We start from the raw sequence: 19934 nt of genomic DNA on the forward strand, positions 1-19934 counted from the left end.
AAAGGAAGGACTTCTCTGCAGACTGATCAAGGGGAAGGGAGTTCTTGAGTGAGACTAAACAGGGGACCCTGCTTAATTATAAGCTGCTGACTTCCGCTCTTGTGATTCCCACCTGTCATCATCTCCAAACAACTGTCCTTTTCACGGCTGCCATTAGGATTCTCACCTGGTCAGAAGCTGTGCATATATAATCAATGTTAGTGTTACTCCAGAGAATTGCACTCAGGTACAACCAACAGGGGTTGCTTTTTCATTGTTTTTGGCACGTTTTTGTTTTTTTCATTGGGAGACTGTCAAAATAGACCGTTTCTCCATTGTGCCAAAGTTCCTCCGAAACCCTGTTCTCAAAGCCAGCTTCACATCTTTGTTCCTCAGGCTGTAGATAAATAGATTCAGCGTGAGACTCACAAAGATACAAACTGCTGCCACAATTTTCCCTTGTTCAACAGACTGCTCAGGGACTGGTCTCAGATACATGCAGAATAGGGACCCAAAAAACATGGCGGCAGCAATCAGGTGGGAGCCACGGGTGGAGAAGGCTTTGCACTGGCCTTTGCTGAAGGGATCCTCATGATGGTGGTGAAAATGAAAATGTAGGAGATAAGGATGATGAGTAGGATATAAGGATGGAACGGTGAGGCCCACACACAAATAGAGCCGTCTGCTTTCTGTAAGTGTCTGATCCTGTCAGCATCAGGAGGGGTGGGGCAGCACATAGAAATGGTTGATGAAGTTGTGTCCATAAAAGGATAAGCGGGATGTCAATAGTATCTGCATTGTGCCCACCATAGTACCCAGAGGTAGGGGGCAGTGACAAGGCAGATGCAAAGGGGCCTGGACATTCTGCTGTTGTAGTGTAGGGGATGGCAGAGGCCCACATACCTCTCAGAGGCCATGGTGCCCAGCACGTAATGCTGCATAAGGCTGATGAAGATTGGTGGAGAGAATTCTCGTATATTTCCTTTGACCACTCCCATTTACTACTTAAAATTCTTCATCTAACTACTCCTCCTTAGCTGCTTGTCTTTCATCCTCTCATGTTTTTAAAACCGAGGTCTCTGAAACTGGGAACCAAGAAAAGAGAAGGGAAGAAAGATTATCTACATAGCTTTCTGGATTCCATCCTTGAAGTGTTTCTTAAAAATTTTTTGAGGGGAAGGAAACGTTTGCTCTTGAACTGCATTAGTGTAAGGCTGGAAAGAGCCCTGATCACATCATACCTTTGCAGTTACACTTTATTAGTAACAAATATTTTGTCAGTATTAAGCATCTAGTGAATAACTTGATCTGCTTGACCCTGTGGAAATAAAAGTGACCTTTAAATCAAATTTATGGAGGTACATATACTCACAATGAAAGATAGAGATTTTGTTTGTATCTTGGCAGTGCGTGCAGCCATGCAATCACAATTGCACTTTTTCAAAGCTGCTGAGCCCTGAGAATGGGGAATGGGAACGGGGCACATAAAATCACCACAGAGGTCAACCTTCTTACCAGATTCTGCCATTTTTACTTGAATAAGCAATCCTAGGTTTATTGCAAGCCTTTGGTTACTTTCCAAAAGTCCGAAGAAGTTGATTTGACCACTCTGCCAGTGTTCTCATTGATTTTACGGAGGAACAGGTTTGGGAGAGGCCATTCCCCTGCTTTTAGGAAGTTCGTTGTTCTCTGTAGTATGTTTTCGGGATTTATTTAAGTTGCGTTAGTCAGGTTTTGTTTTTATTTCCATTATATGTAACAAAGGAAATTTTCAGTAACATTGGGGGCCCTGCTCCTGGACTACCAGGAAAGTTATTATTTAAAATTTACCAAGGTCCAGGGGTGCCTGGGTGGCTCAGTTGGTAAGCATCCTACTTCAGCTCAGGTCATGATCTCATGGTTAGTGAGATCGAGCCCCGCATTGGGCTCTGTGCTGACAGCTCAGAGCCTGGAGCCTTTTTCAGATTTTGTGGCTCCCTCTCTCTCTGCTCCTCCCCCACTCACACTCTGTCTCTCTCTGTCTCAAAAATAAATAAACACCAAAAAAAAAAATTAAAATTTACCAAGGTCCAAGTGAGTCCGCAAAGGCTCAAAGCATGGGTTGTTTCTCCCCCGAGCACACATCTATCTGCTTCATTAAAAAAATAAAAATAAAGAAATCACCAAGAAGAAGCATCCCAAACATAAAGAAACAAAACAAAACAAAAAGCAAAACCTTCCTGATTCCCCTAAGATTAAAGTCATGCAGCAATGCACATACTAAAAACATAAGATTAGGGTGTAACTTTCTGGAATGTTCTTCATCATGGTAATTTGCAACTCCTTATGTTATATATACATATATATATATATATATATATATATATATATATATATATATATATAGTGTTCCCCCCCTGAGCACTCTCTTCTTTCTGAAGACTGTGTATCTTGGGCATCTGTCCCACCTTGGGCTCAAATAAAACTCGTCTCCTTTCTCTTCCAAATTTTTAAAAAGTTTTGTTCATTTTGTGTCCACATCTGGACATACCACAAATTGTTCGTCTATGCGTCTGCTAATATATGTTTGAGTTTCTTTGTGGATAAGTGCCATCTATTTTCTTGAATAAATACTTAATACTTGTTTCGTCACAGGTTAGTAAGAAACTGTAAGTCTATGAGAAATTTTAGGAGGTAGACCCATTTTCCAAAGCCGCTGAATGACTTTATATTCCCTCAAGGGATGTATTAGGAGAGTTACGTTATTTCGCATTGTCATTTTTGTCTGTTTATTCTCAATCTGTTTTAATTCTTGCTCTTGAGATGGGTGTGAAGAAGCATCCGGATGTAGTTATAATTTGCTTTTCTTGACAATTATAGTGGTCGACATTTTTTTTCCCTGCTGTTATTGGCTGTTCAGATATCTTTTATGAAGAGCCTGCTCACTTCAGATTCTTTTTTACTGGGCTGGTTATATTTTCATCCCTTAGTTATGGAGGCTATGCACTTATTCTGGACATAGATCCTTTGTCAGAATTACTTGAGGTGAGTATTTTTTCTAGTCTGCAGTTTTCCTGGTCTTTGTGCTCCTCAAATCACTCACCTATAGTACCTTCTTAGTCTGCAGTCTCACTAGCTGAAGTCACCTTAGTGTTTACAGGGAAAAACAGACTTTCTAATTGGAATTCCCACTCTACCATATTAAAAAAATGCAAAACCTATCTATCCTTGTCTTCCTTCTTCCAATAGTATTAAAACGGAGGGCTAATTTTGCTAATTGTGCTAAAGATCTCATGCACAGAACTAAGCAGTGTATATATATGTTAGATAGGGATATTGGCCTCAAAGGAGAATTCAGTTCTCAGAGCATCAATTTAAGGTTATACCTGTGAGGAACAAAGACTCTTTTAATTACTTTTTTAGAATTATTTTTTAATACTCTACGGAATATACTTAAGAAATACATTATAAATCTTCCCACCTTGATTTTACAAAACATGGTAAATCAGCTTTTTCCAGGTAGGTCACTTTCTACATTGTTTACTAAAAATATGTTATGTTCTTTGTGTGGAGATTTGTATCCCAATAAAGAGGAAAAATGCATCTAAATGCATTCCGTCTTTATTTTTCTTCATAGCACTTGCTTTTAACTGACATAATGATATATCTCTTTGTTTATGTGTCTAATATCTGTTCATTTTCCTACAATATATGCAGCATGAGGTTGGGGTGTTTGTTCACTGTGGTAACCGCAGAACCTAGGACGGAAAAAACAAATCAGCCTTTACAGTGTAAATGAATAAATGAACGTGTCAATTTACAGAGCAGAAATAATTCTTTATTCTGTAAACTGTTAGCCAAGTATCAAGAGATGAATCTCATAAATAAATGTTTCTGAATGAAATCAAGCCAGACGGCTGTAGATTTAAGGAGAAAATATGGTACTAAAGATTTATCTCCCATGTTATATCTGAAACAATAACCTATCATTGTTCGTGGGACATTAGAAATGCAAGCTCATTTTTGTCCATTTGAATGATGCTAACTAATTACCTGCACCTTTTCTTATTTAAAAAAAATCTATTTTATCTATCTATCTATCTATCTATCTATCTATCTATTTATTTATTTATTTTAGAGATGAGAGACAGAGCACAAGCACAGGAGGGGCAGAGACAGGCGGGGAAATAGAATCCAAAGTAGGCTCCAGGCTCTGGGCTGTAAGTACAGAGCCTGACACAGGATTTGAACCCACGAACTGTGAGATCATGACCTGAAACGAAGTCAGACACTTAACCGACTGAGCCAGCTAAGTCCCCCAAATTGAGTTAATCTTTTTTTTTCTTTTTAATTTTTTAAAGTTTATTTATTTATTTTTTGAGAGAGAGACAGAGCACAAGTGGGGGAAGGGCAGACAGAGAGGGAGACACAGAATTCAAAGCAGGCTCCAAACTGTCAGCACAGAGCCCGATGTGGGCTTGAACCTGTGAACCGTGAGATCATGACCTGAGCCGAAGTTGGAAGCTTAACTGATTGAGCTACCCAGGCAACCTTTCTTGCACCTTTTCATTGCTGAATTTCATCCCACGGGTTTTCTTTTTCTCAAAGTGTGACCAAATTCAAATATTTCAAACTTCCCAGGAGTTCCCTGGGAAGAAAGGCATAAATGTATGAACATGTATATACATAAAATACGTAATATTATACATTAGTAGATACTAATTAATATGAAATGTGCATATATGAATATATATACACAGGAGACAGAGAAAGTGGGTGTATGTTTGGTATTTGAGATATAGGAGAAAAAGACGGTACAGTGACATGTACTAAATATTTATGTAGACGTTCTGATGTGTTGTTAGAAGAGAAATTTTCTGGTAGATGAATATATCAATGAATAAATGATGAAATGGATGGAATAAATGGAGACTCTGGATCAGATGGAATTTCTCACTTTCTCTGTCACTCTCAGTTTAAAAGGGATAAGAGAATGTCTTCCCCAAACCACACTACAGTGACAGAATTCATTCTCTTGGGACTCACAGACGACCCTGTCCTGGAGAAGATCCTGTTTGGGGTGTTTCTGGTGATCTACCTGATCACGCTGGCAGGCAATCTCTGCATGATTATGCTGATCAGGACCAATTCTCACCTCCAAACACCCATGTACTTCTTCCTTAGCCACCTCTCCTTCGTGGACATTGGCTATTCCTCCAATATCACTCCAAATATGCTGCACAACTTCGTCTCCGACCAGAAGACCATCTCCTATGCTGGATGCTTCACACAGTGTCTTCTCTTCATTGCCCTGGTGATCACTGAGCTTTACATGCTGGCCTCAATGGCATTGGATCGCTATGTAGCCATTTGTAGCCCTCTACATTACAGTACCAGAATGTCTAAGAACGTTTGTATCTCTCTAGTCATGGTCCCCTATATTTATGGCTTCCTTAATGGACTCTCCCAGACACTGCTGACTTTTCACTTGTCCTTCTGTGGCTCCCTTGAAATCAATCATTTCTACTGTGCAGATCCTCCTCTGTTAATGTTGGCCTGCTCTGACACTTATGTCAAAAAGATGGCGATGTTGGTAGTCGCTGGCTTGACTCTGTCAAGCTCTCTCTTCATCATTGTCCTTTCCTACCTTCTCATTATTGCAGCCATCTTGAGGATCCGTTCTGCTGAAGGCAGGCACAAGGCCTTTTCTACTTGTGGTTCCCACTTGACAACAGTCACCCTATTTTATGGAACCCTCTTCTGCATGTACTTAAGGACCCCATCTGAGAAGTCTGTAGAGGAGTCCAAAATAATTGCAGTCTTTTATACTTTCTTGAGCCCACTGTTGAACCCACTGATCTACAGTTTAAGAAACAAGCATGTGATCCATGCTATGCAGCAAATCATTCAGGGAAATCTCTTTCGTAAAACTACAATGTAGCATCTGTTCATTGTAATTACTGAGTGTCTGTAATAACATAGTGGGTCCCTTCACAGGGCAAACCTACTACTCTATAGTCATGATGGAATATTACATAAACTCTCAATGACATTAGCAAATTTCTCCACAAAGTAATAGCTTTAATAAAAATTGTAATGTTGAAACAGTATTTTCCTTAGCAAAAAAATCTCAGAATGTAAATTGTATAGTATCCAATAATTCCCGAAAACACTTCAACGTCTTTATTTTCTTGGGGATAAATATTAGAATTAATTGTTTGATTGGAACATGGGAGATTCATCTCCTCTGAATTATATGGTCTAGAGAGCCATAATGAGGTTCAAAATAGAGTGATTAGTTTTAAACATTTTAAAAGAGAATTATGAAATAATTTATTCTTCAATGAGTGATATAGATCAATGGTCTTGTGCCTGAGTAATCACTGTATTACATTGGGGGAATTTTATTTTATTTTTATTATTTTTTAAACGTTTATTTATTTCTGAGACAGAGAGAGACAGAGCATGTACAGGGGAGGGTCAGAGAGAGGGAGACACAGAATCCGAAACAGGCTCCAGGCTCTGAGCTGTCAGCACAGAGCCCGACGCGGGGCTTGAACTCACGGACCATGAGATCATGACCTGAGCCGAAGTTGGCTGCCCAACGGACTGAGCCACCCAGGCGCCCCGGGGGAATTTTAAATATATGGATCCCCTATAAGTTTAAGCTTTCCATATTTTTTCCCAACCAATATTATAGATATCCTGAAAAAGTTTTGTCTTATTATAAATATTGTTTATGCTTCTCAATTTTGAAAAAAATACTCTCAACACCTGCTTATAAGTTTTCAGAATCATGGATCCAGTTCAATCATAGTATAATAGAAATCTAGATATATATTTCACTTAGTACTTCTGACTTAGATCCAATTTATTCAGACTTAATAAATAGAGTCTATCAGTTGGCTCTGTAGACCTAAGATGCCCTGAAACATTCTACAAATGAGCGGTGTGTCTTTATCTTTCTGAGGAGAATACCTGATGTTTACTTTGGTTCATAAAAGTGTCTGTGACTCATTATTTGGTGAATAAGGCTGTTACAGTATTTCCCAAAATTTCTATCGTGAAAAGTAATAGTAAAGAAGTTATATGAAGAGGTGCATAATTCAACACGTTAGCACATGAACCTACGTGTTACTAGTCAAGCTGATGGCTGCATATTGAAATGTAGGTTAAATTTTCTAAAAATTATCTTAAATGTCGGTGTTCTAATATTGCGTGCTCGGATATTAACTAAGATGGCAGTAGTAAATGCTTATGTGAAATCAATTCCTATATTTACAGTAATGTATTCAAATGCTTTTCCAGAACAATACTTAAATGACCTGCAGTTTTAGTAAGTTAGGCTCCATTCTTAGGTCTCAGTTGAATGAATAAGGCTGATTCTTTCAACCATGTTTGCCATATACAAATTAAAAAAATAAACTGATGTGAGGCAATGACATTTATTGGTGACATTTCCTACTCCAGTGGGCAACTTCTGTTTGTATTTTATTTTTATTTATTTATTTATTTTGAAATTTTTCTTTAATGTTTATTTATTTTTGAGACAGAGGGAGACAGAGCATGAGTGAGGGAGAAGCAGAATCTGAAACAGGCTCCAGGCTCTGAGCTGTCAACACAGAGCCTGATGCGGGGCTCGAACCCACGAACCGTGAGATCGTGACCTGAGCCGACGTCGGCTGCTTAACCGACTGAGCCACCCAGGCGCCCCTTCTGTTTGTATTTTATTATATTCTTCTCAATGATTTGATATGCATACATATTCTTATAATTCCTGAGACACAATTGGAATCATTTGCCCTATACAAGTTTGAATACTAAGTTTTCACTTGATAGTATAATGTCTGTATTTTCATACAGACTAAATATTTTTAGTGAACACCACTTTTAAAGTATTATACAGAAAATTCGACCATACTTGAAATTAGTTACAAGAATATTGCATATGAATTGTAGAAAAGTAAATTGGAAAATACTAAAGGGTTTTTCAATTTTGGAACAAAATTCAAATTAAATTTTGAAAAAAAAAAGCAAAACGTACTTGTAATCTCTTATTACAATGAATTTGGTGCGCCTTCTTTGCATACAGTTTGTCTTGCAAGCTTCTGTCATATTGTATCCTATTATTGCAAGGATTAACTCATATCTCCATGAACACGCTTGATTGTTTTTTTAGGATGGGAAATTGCTGCATTTAATGCTCTGAATATGGCTTTTGCTATTTTTTAAACTTTTTGTTAATTTTTTTCTGTGGGTAAATTTTTCTCTGGGAGTCATCAACTTAGTCATAAGCACTTATGACTAGTTATTATATTAATTATTAATTAATGTCTATTCATGTCTATTTATTAATTCATGTCTATTTATTCATGTCTAGACATGTCTATTCATGTTTAATTATTAATATTTGGGCATATCATTTAAGATTGTTTGTCTTCTTTGTTGTCTCAACTGCACTCTTAGGAAAGGAATATGTTTTAATTGGAACAGAAGAATAATTGAAACAGACTTTTAAGTAATAAAAGACATACATCAGTTTGATGATTGCTGTTCATGTTATTTCTGATGATTCCTCATATGAAGAATATTCACATTTTTATGGGAAAATTTTTTTAAATTTTGTTTTGTGGCCTCTCTGCCACCTAAAATTAAATAAGCAAGCATCTCTGTATGTTATTCATTTTTCCTGGCCATATTTTGTAGGAATATGTTGAATTTTTCTATAAAATTTTATTGCGCACTGTGATATTATATAACCTTTCCCTTCATATTTTAACCTGTTTCCTCTTTTTTTTTTAATTAAAAAATTCCTTTGAGTTAAGATACCGTGTAATATTTGTTTCAGGTGTTGAATCTAGTGATCCTTCCCTTACATACAACTCCTAGTGCTCACCACAAGTACTCTCCTTAATACCCATGCGTCATTCAAACCATTCCCCACATACCTCCCCTCCCGTAACCCTCAGTTTGTTGTGCATAATTAATAACCTGTTTTCTGGTTTGCTTCTGTTTCTTCTTTTCCCCTATGTTTATCTGTTTATTTCTTAAGTTCCGCATATGAGTGAAATCATATGGTATTTGTCTTTAACTGACTTATCTGATTTTGCATAATACTCTCTAATCCCATCCATGTCAGTGCAAATGGCAAGATTTCATTCCTTTTTATGGCTGAGGAATATGCCATTATACACACACACACACACACACACACACACTAACTTCTTTATCTATTTATTAGTTGATGGACATTTGGGTTCTTTCCATAGTTTGGCTATGTTGGTAAGGCTGCCACAAACATTGGGGTGCATCTATCTTTCCAGATCAGTATTTGTATTCTTTGAATGACTACCTGGTAGCACAATTTCTGGATCATAGGGTAGTTCTGTTTTTAACTTTTTGAGGCTACTTCATCCTGGTTTCCAGAGTCCCTGCACCAGTTTGCATTCCCACCAACAGTACAAGAGGGTTTCTCTTTCTCTGCATCCTCTCCAACATCTGTTGTTTCTTAGGGTGTTAATTTTAGCCATTCTGACAGGTGTGAGGTGGTATCTCGTTGTGGTTTCGGACTTGTATTTCTCTGATGATGAGGGATGTGGAGCATCTTATGTGTCTGTTAGCCATCTGGATGTCTTCTTTGGGCAAGTATCTATTCATGTCTTCTGCCTAGTTCTTAACTGGATTATTTGTTTTTGGGTACTGGGCTTTATAAGTTTTTATATATTTTGGATACTAACCCTTTATCAAATATGTCCTTTGCAAATATCTTCTCACATTCTGTAGGTTGCCTTTTAGTTTCATTGATTGTTTCCTTTGCTGTGCAGAAGCTTTTTAATTTGATGAAGTCCCAATAGTTCATTTTTCCTTCCGTTTCCTTTGCCTCAGGAGACATACCTAGTAACAAGTTGTGGTGGCCAAGGTTAAAGAAGTTGCTGCCTGTGTTCTTGCTAGGATTTTGATGGTTTCCTGTCTCACACTTAGGTCTTTCATCCATTTTGAATTTATTTTTGTGTATGGTGTAAGAAAGTGGTCCAGGTTCATTCTTTATGTTGCTGTCCAATTTTCCCAACATCATTTGTTGAAGAGACTGTCTTTTTTCCATTGGATACTCCTTCCTGCTTTGTTGAAGATTGTTGGCCAATGTAGTTGTGGGTTCATTTCTGGTTTTTCTGTTCTATTCCATTGATCCATGTGTCTATTTTTCATCACTACAGTTTTGTAATATAACTTGAAGTCTAGGATTGTGATCCCTGCAGGTTTGCTTTTCTTTTTCAAGATTGTTTTGGCTATTGCGTATCTTTTGGGGTTTCACACAAATTTTAGGATCATTTGTTCTAGCTTTGTGCATAATGCTGGTTATGTTTTCACCGACATTGCATTCATTGTGTAGATTACCTTTGGTAGAATAGACATTTGAACAATATTGGTTATTTCAATCTATGAGCCTGGAATATTTTTTCCCATTTTTGTATCACCTCAGTTTCTTTCACCACTGTTTTATAGTTTTCAGAGTACAGACATTTTACCTCTTTGGTTAGGTTTATTCCTAGGTATCTAATTGTTTTTGGTGCAAATGTAAGTGGGACGGATTGATTTCTCTCTCTGCCGCTTCATTATTGGTGTATAGAAATGCAACAGATTTCTGTACATTTATTTTATGTCTTGCAACTTTACTGAATTCATGTATCAATTTTAGCAAATTTTTGCTGGAATCTTTTTAGATTTCTATATAGAGTATCATGCCAATCTTCAAAGAGTGAAAGTTTGACTTCTTCCTTGCTGATTTGTATGCTTTTATTTTTTTTTTGTGGTCTGGTTGCTTAGACTAGAACTACCAGTAATATGCTAAATAACAGTGGTGAGGGGTGACATCCCTGTCTTGTTCCTGACCTTAGTGAAAAAGCTCTTATTTTTTTCCTATTGAGGATGATATCAGCTGTGGGTTTTTCAAATATGGCCTTGATGATGTTGATGTATGCTCTCTCCATCCCTACTTTGTTGAGGGATTTTATCATGAATGCATGGTGTATTTTGTCAAATGCTTTTTCTGCATCTATTTATAGGATCATATGGTTCTTATCCTTTTTTTTTTATTAATGTGGTTTATCACACTGATTGATTTGTGAATGTTGAACCACCCTGCAGCTCAGGCATAAATCCCACTTGACTGTGGTGAATGATTCTTTTAATGTACTGTTGGATTTGATTTGCTTGTATCTTGCATATATATATATATATATATATATATATATATTTATGATATGCATCCATGTTCATCAGGGATACTGGCCTGTAGTTCTCCTTTTCCGTGGAGTTTTTGTCTGGTTTTGGAATTGGGATAATGCTGGCCTTCTGGAATGAGTTTGGAAGTTTTCCTTCCATTTTTATTTTTGGAATCGTTTGAGAAGAATAACATTTAACACTGCTTTAAATGTTTGGTAGAATTCCCCTCGGAGGCCATCTGGCACTGGACTTTTGTTTGTTGGGAGATTTTTGATTACTGATTCAATTTCTTTGCTTGTGATTTGTCTGTTCCAATTTGTATTTCTCCCTGTTTCAGTTTTAGTTGTTTGTAGTTTTCTAGGAATTTATCCATTTCTTCCAGATTGCCCAATTTGTCGGCATATAATTTTTCATAATATACTCTTATAATTGCTTGTATTTCTGTGGTGTTGGTTGTTGGTTGCTATTTCTCCTCTCTTATTCGTGATTTTATTTATTTGGGTCCTTTCTCTTTTCTTTTTTATAGGTCTGGCTAGGGGGTTTATCAATTTTATTAATTTTTTCAAAGAAAGCCCCTGGCTTCATTGATCTGTTCTATTGTTTTCTGTTTGTTTGTTAGTTTCTATATGTCATTTATTTCTGCTTTAAACTTTATTGAGCTTCTTATTCTGGCTGCAGGCTTTATTTGTTTTTATTTTTCTAGCTCCTTTAGGTGTAAGGCTAGGTTGTTTATTTGAGATGTTTTTGCTTCCTTGATAGGCCTGTAATGCTACACACTTCCCTCTTATGACAACTTTTGCTGCACCCCCGATTTTGGACTGTCATGTCTTTAGTTTTATTAGTTTCCATGTTTTTTTTTTTAATGTTTTTTTTTTTTTTTAATTTCCTGGTTGACCCATTGATTCATTAGTAGTATGTTGTCTAATCTCCATATATTCGTGGTCCTTCCAGATTTTTTCCTGTGGTTGACTTCAAGGTTCATGGTGTTGGGGTCAGAAAATGTACATGGTATGATCACAATCTTTTTGTCTTTGCTGAGGCCTGACCTATTTGTGACCTAATCTGTGATCTATGTTGGAGAATATCTCATGTGTACTTGAAAAGAATGTTGATTCTGGGGCACCTGGGTGGCTCAGTCATTTGAGCATCCAGCTTTGGCTCGGGTCACTATCTCACCACTGGTGAACTCAACCCCCGCGTCGGGCTCTGTGCTGACAGCTCAGAGCCTGGAGCCTGCTTCGGATTCTGTGTCTTCCTCTCTCTCTGCCCCTCTCCTGCTCCTGCTATCTCTTTCTCTAAATAAACAGTAAAAATGTTTTTAAAAAATTTTAAAAAAGAAAGAAAAGAATGTTTATTCTGCTGCTTTAGGATGAAATGTTCTTAATGTATCTGTTAAGTTCATCTGGCCCAGTGTGTCATTTAAAGCCATGGCTCCCTTGTTGATTTTTCTGCTTCATCTATCCACTGATGTAAGTGTGGTGTTAAAATCCCCCACTGTTATTGGTTTATTATTAATGAGTTCCGTTATGTTTGTTATTAATTGTTTTATATATTTGGGGGCATAAGTATCTACAAATGTTAGAACTTCTTGTTTGACAGTCCCCTTTATTATCATATTACAATAATATTATAATAATATTACAATAATATTATAATAATCTTATAATATAGAGCCCATCATCTCTTGTTACATTTTTGGTTTAAAGTCTAGTTTGTCTGATACAAGTGTTGCTACTTTGGCTTTATTTGATGTCCATTTCCATGATAAATGTTTCTCCATCCCATCACTTTCAATCTGCAGATGTCTTTAGGTCTAAAACAAGTATCTTTTTGGCACATATAGATGTTAACCCATTTCATCATAATATTTTTAAGCAATCCTTTATTATCTCACAAATGTATGATGTTATCTTCATTGTATAATTAGATGAAATACTTCTGTTTATTTCTTATTTGTTCACATCATTTAAAATACATATAGATGTAAATACATCTAACAATAAGTTCTTACAATTAATATAAATATAAAATATGTTCCAATTGCTAGTAAAAATTCCATCTTCATTATTTTTCCTTATAAAAGTTTTTGTAGGAAATGCAAATCAGATGCTTCTAGTTATCCAAGATTTTTAACCTGGCATTTATGCATAAGATGGTTTCATTCATGAAGTACAGGAAAATATATACATAAAATTCAAATATGGCTATGCATACAAGACATATCTGCAGTAAATTATTTGAAGAATGAATAAACATGTCTTGGTATGAATAGGAGTGTTATGGCTGAGTCCTCACGCCTGACTGGGAGATGTATGGAATTATGGCATAGACAGTTCTGCTTAGGATGAAAGGAGATGAGTGAATTAAGACTTTTTTTTTTCCAGAAAGGCAGAGAGATGCTGGTGGCCTATAAATGATGAGCAAGAATGCGGTTTTATCTATAACCATTGTGCATTACTTAACACTTTTATATAAACATTTGAGTTTTGTAACATTGCCAGTGTCCATAATGCCACATATTTTTTTGCAGATATGTAAACACAGAATTTTATCCCTAGCTAAATTTCCCTTTTGCCAACAATTATTCCCCCCCAAAGAACCGACATGCCCACACCGAGCCCTCAGCTGTGAGTCATTCGATCACTGGAAACAAATTCTGTGTTGATTAGAATTATAATAAATCCTGAAAATTTCAACAATCAGAAAAATGTTTCTGAGCTTAATAGTAGTAGGAAAAGTTCGCGACAGAAAGTTAATCTGTTTGACTATAAAAAATTTAAAATAAGCAGCACTCCAGGTGCCTCGGTGGCTCAGTTTGCTAAGCATATGACTCCTGGTTTCGGCTCAGGTCACGATTTCACAGCTTTTTGAGTTCGAGGGCCAGGTTTGCCTTTGTGCTGGCAGTGCAGCCTCCCTCTCTCTCCCTCTCTCTGCCCCTCTCCCACTCACATTATCTCTCCCTCTCTCTCAAAATAAATAAATAAATAAAGTTAAAAAATAAATAGGTAGCACTCAATAATTGGGCAAAGATTTTGCCACAAAGAGAATAAAGTGGTAAAAGTGTTAAGGTGTGATAAGTTCCTAGAAATCAGTTGAATCACTAACCCCAACACATAAATAAATGCTACAAGCTGTGAATGGAACTTTGATAAATCTAAACATGCTAAAAATGGATGAGTAGCAAGTTTGGTAATGAAAACATGAACTAAGATACTCATTTGTGGGGGCGCGCCTGGGTGGCTCAGTCAATTAAGCATCCAAATTTGGCTCAGGTCATGATCTCACAGTTCTTGGGTTCAAGCCCTGTTGGGCTCTGTGCTGAGAGCTTGGAGCCTGCAGCCTGCTTCAGATTCTCTGTCTCCCTCTCTCTCTTCGCCTCTCCCCTGCTTGTGCTCTCTGTCTCAAAAACAAAACAAAACAAAACAAAACAAAACAAAACAAAAACACTTAAAAAAGGATACTCTTGAATGTCAGTTAAGAGAGTTCTAAAGGACTAGCACTTCCATATATTGTTAGTGTCAGGAAAAATAACAATTCACAGTGTTTCTGGAAATCAATTTAACGTTAGGTTTTCAGGAGTATTAAAGATGTTTGTCCACTTTTATTCAGCTATTCCAATTGTAAGAATGCGCTGAAGGCCTAAAAAGATATTTTGAGAGAATTTTCATAGTAATGTTTCAAAAGTCTATCAACCCAAAGAAAGTTCCACCAAATGAAGAATTCTTCTTGTGCTGTAACATCATCATCACAACAGCGAGAAGTACCGTGTCATGGAGATGAAGTAAAACAAATTTCGGTTCTAATAAACTGATGCACCAATGTTCTCTGTGATGATTTTATATCTACTGTATTCACACATACACACAATGAAATGACACTCACAACGCTTTTGAGGAGAAAGGAAAACTTGAGCACCCATTTGGTGGTGGCGACGATACATGTCACTCAGTCCAAAAGGAAAGACAGAAAGAAGTAAGATTAAAACTGTAGAAACTTATCTTCATGTAATAACCGATCAGAAGCTGAAACTTACGTGGAGAAAGATTTTCCTAAAGAGAGAAAAATAAAAACTGCTGAAATGTTAAAAGGAAAAGATGTACTAAATGTGTCATATCAATGGTAAGCTATATTAATTCACTTAAGTAAAGCCCAAGTTCAAAAAGTATCAAGCAATCAGGAATATGGCTGTGCTACAAGTTAGTTGCAAAATACTAAACCCGAATTTCCACGCTTAGAATAGCTGCTATTTTAAAAATAGTTTATGGGTAGACAAGAACGGAAGAAAGGTAATATGCAGAATCACAGAGCAAGTAATTGTCAATAAGGTAGGAACAGAATCATAAAAGCCTCTAATGGAGGCCATGAAATTTCTATCTCCAGGATGGGTTTCGCCCATTCCTATAGGTATCTGCTTTGATTAAGGAAAACTATTGAAACAAATGTGTTGGTTAATTAAGACGTCAACTATCAGATTCTTTGTGAAAATAATAAAGCACAGATGGTTTTCTACTCTGGATAAGTAGACATAAGAATGTACCAAAAACGAACGTATTGAAACAAATATGCAGAATTAGAGTTTTCAGCCTTTTTAGAGAAGATAATCAGCTTTCATTAAAGGAAGTTATGTAGTATATCAAGTGAATGTAAATTATTTGCATATTCAGGAAACATACTGCAAAGCCCTGCACTTTGCTAATAAGAATAGCTCAGTGATGGTCAATATTGTGGACCTATGAGCTGAAAGGAAGGACTTCTCTGCAGACTGATCAAGGGGAAGGGAGTTCTTGAGTGAGACTAAACAGGGGACCCTGCTTAATTATAAGCTGCTGACTTCCGCTGTTGTGATTCCCACCTGTCATCATCTCCAAACAACTGTCCTTTTCACGGCTGCCATTAGGATTCTCACCTGGTCAGAAGCTGTGCATATATAATCAATGTTAGTGTTACTCCAGAGAATTGCACTCAGGTACAACCAACAGGGGTTGCTTTTTCATTGTTTTTGGCACGTTTTTGTTTTTTTCATTGGGAGACTGTCAAAATAGACCGTTTCTCCATTGTGCCAAAGTTCCTCCGAAACCCTGTTCTCAAAGCCTGCTTCACATCTTTGTTCCTCAGGCTGTAGATAAATAGATTCAGCATGAGACTCACAAAGATACAAACTGCTGCCACAATTTTCCCTTGTTCAACAGACTGCTCAGGGGCTGGTCTCAGATACATGCAGAATAGGGACCCAAAAAACATGGCGGCAGTGATCAGGTGAGAGCCACGGGTGGAGAAGGCTTTGCACTGGCCTTTGCTGGAAAGGATCTTCATGATGGTGGTGAAAATGAAAATGTCGGAGATAAGGATGATGAGTAGGATATAAGGATGGAACGGTGAGGTTAATCTCCACACACAAACAGAGCCGTCTGCTTTCTGTAAGTGTCTGATCCTGTCAGCATCAGGAGGGGTGGGGCAGCACATAGAAATGGTTGATGATGTTGTGTCCATAAAAGGATAAGCGAGAGGTTAATAGTACCTGCATTGTGCCCACCATAGTACCCAGAGGTAGGGGGCAGTGACAAGGCAAATGCAAAGGGGCCTGGACATTCTGCTGTTGTAGTGTAGGGGATGGCAGAGGGCCACGTACCTCTCAGAGGCCATGGTGCCCAGCATGTGATACTCCATAAGGAGCAGAATCACAAAAACAAAACATTGGGCCAGACACCCCATGCAGGAAATGGTTTTCTTCTCTGATAGAAAATTACCAAGCATCTGAGGTGAGACGTTAGTAGAATACAAAATATCCACGCATGTAAATGGTGAGGAAAAAGCACATGGTGTTTTGCAGGCGTGGAGTGAACCTGATTAATGCAATGAATCCGACGTTCTCTGTCAGAGAGCTGAGGCAAATCAGGAGAAACACCACAAAAAGGATGGGCTGCAGCCCTGGTTGGCTTGTGAGTCCTAGCAGGATGAACTCAGTTGCCTCAGTGCCATTTTGTTGGGGAAGTTTGTCCATCATCATATTCTCTGATAAGAGAATAATTTTTCAGATATAAATCCAGAAATAAACTGCATTCATTTCAAGACTAAACAAAGTAAATGGGCACTAAAACAAAGTCAGGTTTGGAAAGAGAGGTGTAAATAGGTTGTTAGTTGCCCCAGTGATAGAAGAGTTGCAGCAGGTGCCTTGAGGTGGTTGGTGGTGAAATGGACAATATATTTGAAGTCCATGCACCTGCCATGCTGACTGCTTTGCCACTCTCACCTCACAGCTAGCAAATGCAGAATTCGACTTAGCTCATTGGTGTCCCTGATTAGGCTGTGGTATCACAACCACTGGTGCTCCAACATGGCTACTGCCATTTGATGAAGCCATAAAGCTTCATCAGGAAATCAGGAGACGGGGTGATGCTCTGTAGACTGGTTATATTGTTGTCAACAAGGGCCAAACTTCTGTAATTGGAGTAGAATATACTCTTGAGAGCCTGTTGTGTATGTATCGATGTTCAGTTTCTTCCTCATTTCTTCCTTATTCTCTTACAGCAACGTAGGTTTCTTGGTGTCTTTTCCATCTCAACTCCTTTCAAACCAGCCACTCAGAGTCTGGGTTGTTTCCTCACCTAATATCCCTTTTGATCTCATGGTCTCTTTTTATCTCATAATATCCCAATATCCATGATTATTTTATATTATATATGTCATGTTCATATTTCATTTTATCTCATGCCTTTGATTTCATACCTTATATCTAAACTATCAGGAAGTCTTATCTGCTATACCTTCCAAAGACTATGCATGGAATCTTAAAACAGCTTGTCAGCATTTTCTCTGCTGTCAGTTAGGTCTAAGATAAAATTCTCTCTCTAGTCCTTTTTCTTTTGCCACATTGTCCTTCTAGTGTTGTTTTTTTTTTTTTAAACATCTTGAGCACAATCGTATCTCAGGACCTTTGCATATGCTCATCCCTCTGCCTTGAAATTTCTTCTACCAGGCCTTTGAGTCACTCATGGCATCACCTCATTTAGATCTCTCAAGTTAAGTTCCGCTCCAAATAGCTCTTTAATCATGGACCATGATCTATTTTTCCTCATTTATCACTTCTGAAATGATTATTTATTTACATAAATAATTATTACATAGTTTTTAATCTGTCCTCTATTAAAATGTTAGCCACAGGAGGGCAAGAACTTTATTTTTTGCCACATCCCTAGAACCTGGGCCAATACCTACATCGTTTGATACAATAATCATTAGTTGAACAAACGGATGAATCAATGAGGTAAGTTTGCCAACTCACATCCGCTGATTTTTCATGATGTGTAGATGTCTCACCTCTGTGATGTACCAGTGTAGACTGAGTTGCTACAAAAATTCTAGCTACCATATCTGATTTGTTTTTATAACACAAACTAGTGATAATGGCATCTGACCCAAAACCTTTTAAACTGATGATTAAAATTTGCAGTTTGGACTGTTAGAAAGAGTTGGAAGTTGACTCAGGACAGAAAACATAAATTGCCTTTAATTTTTAAAGCCAGGAGGATGTTAAAAGTTTATACATTTTAAAGAATAACTCTATTGCTTATAACAATGATATATTCACAAATATAACACTTCAATCAGTGATTATCAACTCTGGCTTCATGTCATATTCAGATGGGGAATATTTGAGAGCATTGATACTGGGATCACAGCTCAGCTCAGGTGAGGTATACACATTGGCATACTTTTTAATAAACTTTCCACATGATTTTAATGTACAGCTAGGGTTAAAGCACTGAGTGAGACAGTTGTTATGATCTGTTTAAACTAAATAAAAGAGGTTTTATCACATGTTTTTACCCTCTGCTAGTTTATACTTTCTCCTTAGAGAAGATCCTGATGTATCACCACAAAGTTTCCCTAAGTATAGAACTTGCCATCATCATGCACACAAAAATTTTCCCCATTAGTTTGAAGAAGGAAACACCCCTTCCTCTGACTTTAGCTCTAGTAGTATTCTGTTGGTTTTTTAGAACCTTGAAAAGAGATTATCTTACCAAGAGGCTCCATGATCCTAACTCAAGTTTTCTTGCATTCATAAATAGAAGGAAAAAGAGGTAAGCCTTATTATTAATGATCACACCATTCTGTTATTTACTGCATAAGGTCCAGGGTTTTCTTTCTTGGATACACGTGGAGAAACACTTACTGTGGAAGTAATTTGGTATAGTTATAATCCAAATTATAAGCTGAAGTGAAGAAGTAGAAGAGAACTCATGTGTTCATATTCTCACTAAAGTGTTCAGTGTTCAAAAAATGCCAGCACAGATTTTGTTGAATGGCATCTAAGACTTTTTCAGTCACACGTCACATAGCATAGCCCACAATGCCATGGGCCTCCACCAGATGGGTGCATTCCACGTTGTTAAGAGACCCTTCTTCCTCTGTCATTCAGTGCTCTCATTCCAATAGAAAGATTAGTGAGAAAATGAGAGGAATGAGAGTAATCCAAAAGAAGAGAATAACTAAATGTATAAAATCATTACAGTTCAAATAACAGATTTGCCAAAAAGAACCACAATTATGCTCAGCTTAGGTAGGAATTAAAGGTCTATGAACAATATGGGGACGGGGGACAAACAAACAAAAAAACCTTTCAATCCCTAATGAATCTTTTCTGATAACTTTGGTTAAATGGGATCCTTTAGCTCAAAAGTCAATAAAATCCATTGCAGTGTTGGAAAAGGACAGAAACACAGTAAAGAAGGAATTCCTGTATGACTCAG

At 37.3% G+C, this 19934-nt stretch overlaps 1 protein-coding gene and 2 pseudogenes across 1 annotated transcript; 1 reads left to right on the plus strand and 2 right to left on the minus strand.

Moving 5' to 3' along the window:
* Window positions 1–279: 279 nt before the first annotated feature.
* On the minus strand, window positions 280–977 carry LOC109245236 (olfactory receptor 1030-like; annotated as a pseudogene).
* Window positions 978–4951: 3974 nt separating this feature from the next.
* On the plus strand, window positions 4952–5899 carry LOC109245235 (olfactory receptor 5M10). Its single transcript, XM_019412546.2, has one exon. It carries the CDS (start codon window positions 4952–4954, stop codon window positions 5897–5899), a length of 948 nt encoding a protein of 315 aa, XP_019268091.2.
* Window positions 5900–16200: 10301 nt separating this feature from the next.
* Window positions 16201–17182, minus strand: LOC109245234 (olfactory receptor 1030-like; annotated as a pseudogene).
* Window positions 17183–19934: the final 2752 nt, after the last annotated feature.

The sequence above is a fragment of the Panthera pardus genome, unplaced genomic scaffold (assembly GCF_024362965.1).
Source record: "Panthera pardus isolate Hobbes unplaced genomic scaffold, ASM2436296v1 HiC_scaffold_12, whole genome shotgun sequence".
In the NCBI taxonomy this organism is placed as follows: domain Eukaryota; kingdom Metazoa; phylum Chordata; class Mammalia; order Carnivora; family Felidae; genus Panthera; species Panthera pardus.